The 3,048-nt window shown below is 27.1% G+C and overlaps 1 protein-coding gene across 1 annotated transcript; it reads left to right on the forward strand.

Annotated features, from left to right (window-relative positions):
• Positions 1 to 932: 932 nt before the first annotated feature.
• LOC120069725 (uncharacterized) lies at positions 933 to 1,901 on the forward strand. Its single transcript, XM_039021513.2, has one exon. The coding sequence runs from the start codon at positions 1,094 to 1,096 to the stop codon at positions 1,613 to 1,615; it is 522 nt and encodes a 173-aa protein (XP_038877441.2). The 5' UTR covers positions 933 to 1,093; the 3' UTR covers positions 1,616 to 1,901.
• Positions 1,902 to 3,048: the final 1,147 nt, after the last annotated feature.

Below are 3,048 nucleotides of genomic sequence, written 5' to 3' on the forward strand. Positions count from 1 at the left end.
GTATTTTAAAAAAATCATGAATCCATTGAAAGAACAAAAAAATAAAATGCTTCATACGGGAAAATGCAACAAAAAAAATTATGAAATGTTTGATATATACTGTGATATAAATGAAATTTATGATATACTGTGGTTTATGTTAAATATTGAGTCAAATTTTTATTTGTATACAGTGATATATTTCAAACACTTAAAATAATATTTTCGATCACTTAACGAAAAAATGTTTATATTTCGGCTTCAAAAAAAATATACATCTTTAATTTTGTTTTAAAAAATAATGTAACTGCATTTTCTCTCTTCAATTAGACAAAGGAATAAAATCACAACAAATAAATGTATTTTCTCTTTCTAATTAAATAAATGAATTAAAATCTCTATAAATAAATACAATTTTTCAATGCCACATGCCACATTCTCTCTGATGCCTGTCATAAACTAGAGGTATTTTTGTTCGAAAAATTCATTAAATCTTATATATGAAAATATCAAGATATCTATGAAAATAAGTTTTGAAAAATAATAGAATCTTTAAATGTCCCTAGAAAAATTATATGTTGGGCCATTTTGGCTCTTCCTTGGATCTCACTTACGCCTTTGTTGAAATAGTTTATTATGTAACCAACTATAGTTCAAAAGTTAATTGGACTGTAATTTTAAAAAAATCACATGATAGTTGGACGATTTAGGATGTGTTTAGAATATATTTTTAATATTTAATTTAAAAAATAAATTATTTTAAAAATATATTTTAATCTATTTTTATAAAAATAAAAATAAATTTTTAAAAAATATTTTATTCTCAAATCAATGGAAATGGTTCATTAGTAGACTGCATGCATAAATAAAAGAGGCATATAGCCAGAAAATATTTTTATATATAATATAATTATATAATATCAAACGAAAATCAAAAGTGTACACTTGGCAGTTTCAAGAGACTTCCATAACACGTGTCCTCCTTACTCACCGACACGTATACCATCTTCTTCATCTAGCAGCGGCTTCACCATTGCTCCAGAACCATCTCTTAATTTCTCCGCCCTATAAAATCCAGCAAAGGCCACTATCAAGTAATCAACGTAACAAAAAAATGGCGCTGAGATATTTGGTAACTCGAACGGCGGCGAATGGCTTCAGAACAGCAAATAAAAGCCCTACAACCTACACTACGGCGACTGCTCCGTGGATGAAATCTTACGCGCCGGCAGCCGATTTCTCGCGATTCGATCACCATCACCGGCAGCAACAGAGCAAGCCGAAGGCGTCAAGAGCCGGCGATTTTGTTCCGGTATATGTGGCGATTGGAATGATTGCGCTCTCTGTAGGTCTTGGATTGCACACGGCGAAACAGCAATTAGCTCATTCGCCGTCCGTTTCCGTTCGGAAGAAACGGAGAGAGACGATCCCGGAAGTGGTGGAGCCGGAGCACGTGGCGGAGGAGACGGAGAAGTTCTTTGCTAAATCGTTCTTCAGAAAAGTGGCTCACGTTCAGGAAGTAGAGAAATTTGGGGATTACAAAGTTCCGTACGATCCTCTGCTCGGCGATGCTTATGCTCATGGCCACCGTACTGAGACGTTGAAGTCCGTCGGAATCGATCCGGCTTCGAACTGAATTGAGATTTCGGTAATTGGGCGATTCTAGCTTGACTCCATGTAAATAAGGAATAACGAATCATCTACTGTGAGAATGTAATCTTTGTAAAAATTTCCCGTTAAATCGTACAACTTTGATCGTTCAGGATGGATACGAGCATGAATGAATGTTCGATAAAAAAAAAAAAAAAAAAACTACTTATTTTGGAACTATTTAAGAGATTAAAGTAATCCGTTAGAACAACATTGGCTAAAATAACATATCTTGTTCGATATGTATTTTGGATAATGTTTTATTTTTATTTTTTTTGAGTACGATTGTTTTGTTTTAATTATTCTATTTAGCAAAATAATTCTTGTATCCGTTAAAATAATTCTGAACTAATAATGGTACGACCCTCTTTTCGAGATTTCATAGAAAATTTTGTCTAAAAGTAAAATTTATAAAAGTCCTAAGAGTTTTTTTTAACTAATTAAAAAAATATTTAATTATAAATAATTAAGAATCTCTAAGATTGGATTTACGAGTTGCATCCTTATTACCATGGACTCTAAAGAAATTATTAAAAATATTTAGAAAATTTTCTACCTCATGGTTATTGATTGAGTAAAGCTTTTCTTTAAAAAATAATTTAGTACATTATTATCATAAACTATATTCGAGTATCTCATCCAAAATAAAAGACATCTTCTAGGTTTGTTTATTTTATGTTTATGAGTTCGTCGAATATGTGTATTTATAGATAATTCGAAAATTATTTTTGACATTTATTTTAAGATTTTGTAATAAAATAGTGTAAATTAAAATTTTTTTAATTTTATATTTTTATTGTATCAAAATTTCTAAAATTTAAAATATTGAATTATACTAAATAAAAATAGAAGTATTTAAAAATATAACATATCAGGTTATAAATTTAATTCTATTAGGTTAAATTTTAAATTTGATCTTGTAATTTCGATAAAATTAAAGTTAATGTAAAAATTAATTTAGTTCTTATCATTTAATAATAACATGTTTAGAAGGACTATTTTTGAAATTATTATTAAATTATATGAGGTAAATTTTAATGGTAAATTATTAGATCTAAGTTAACTTCTTTTAAATCATTGGACAAAAATTTTAATTTATCTTATAAATTTTATAATAGTATAAAATAATAATTATACAACTATTTTAATATAAAATTATGTTCATAAATAAATAATAGTAATCTATTGTCAACTAATATTTAATAGATAAGTATAACTAGTTTGTAATTTTTTTAATTAAAATTAAAATTTTGAATTCTATTAGTAAGTATATATTTGAAAATATGAAATAAAATTATGTTTTTATCTAATCTAATTTTTGTTTTCAAGTACTCTACTAGTAGAGACCTTTAATAAGTTTTAAGAATATACATAAAATTATTTTTATTTAAACATTTTTATAAATTTTTTTAGAATAGA

The sequence above is a fragment of the Benincasa hispida genome, chromosome 1 (genome assembly GCF_027475165.1).
Source record: "Benincasa hispida cultivar pf3 chromosome 1, pf3_genome.v1.1, whole genome shotgun sequence".
NCBI lineage: Eukaryota > Viridiplantae > Streptophyta > Magnoliopsida > Cucurbitales > Cucurbitaceae > Benincasa > Benincasa hispida.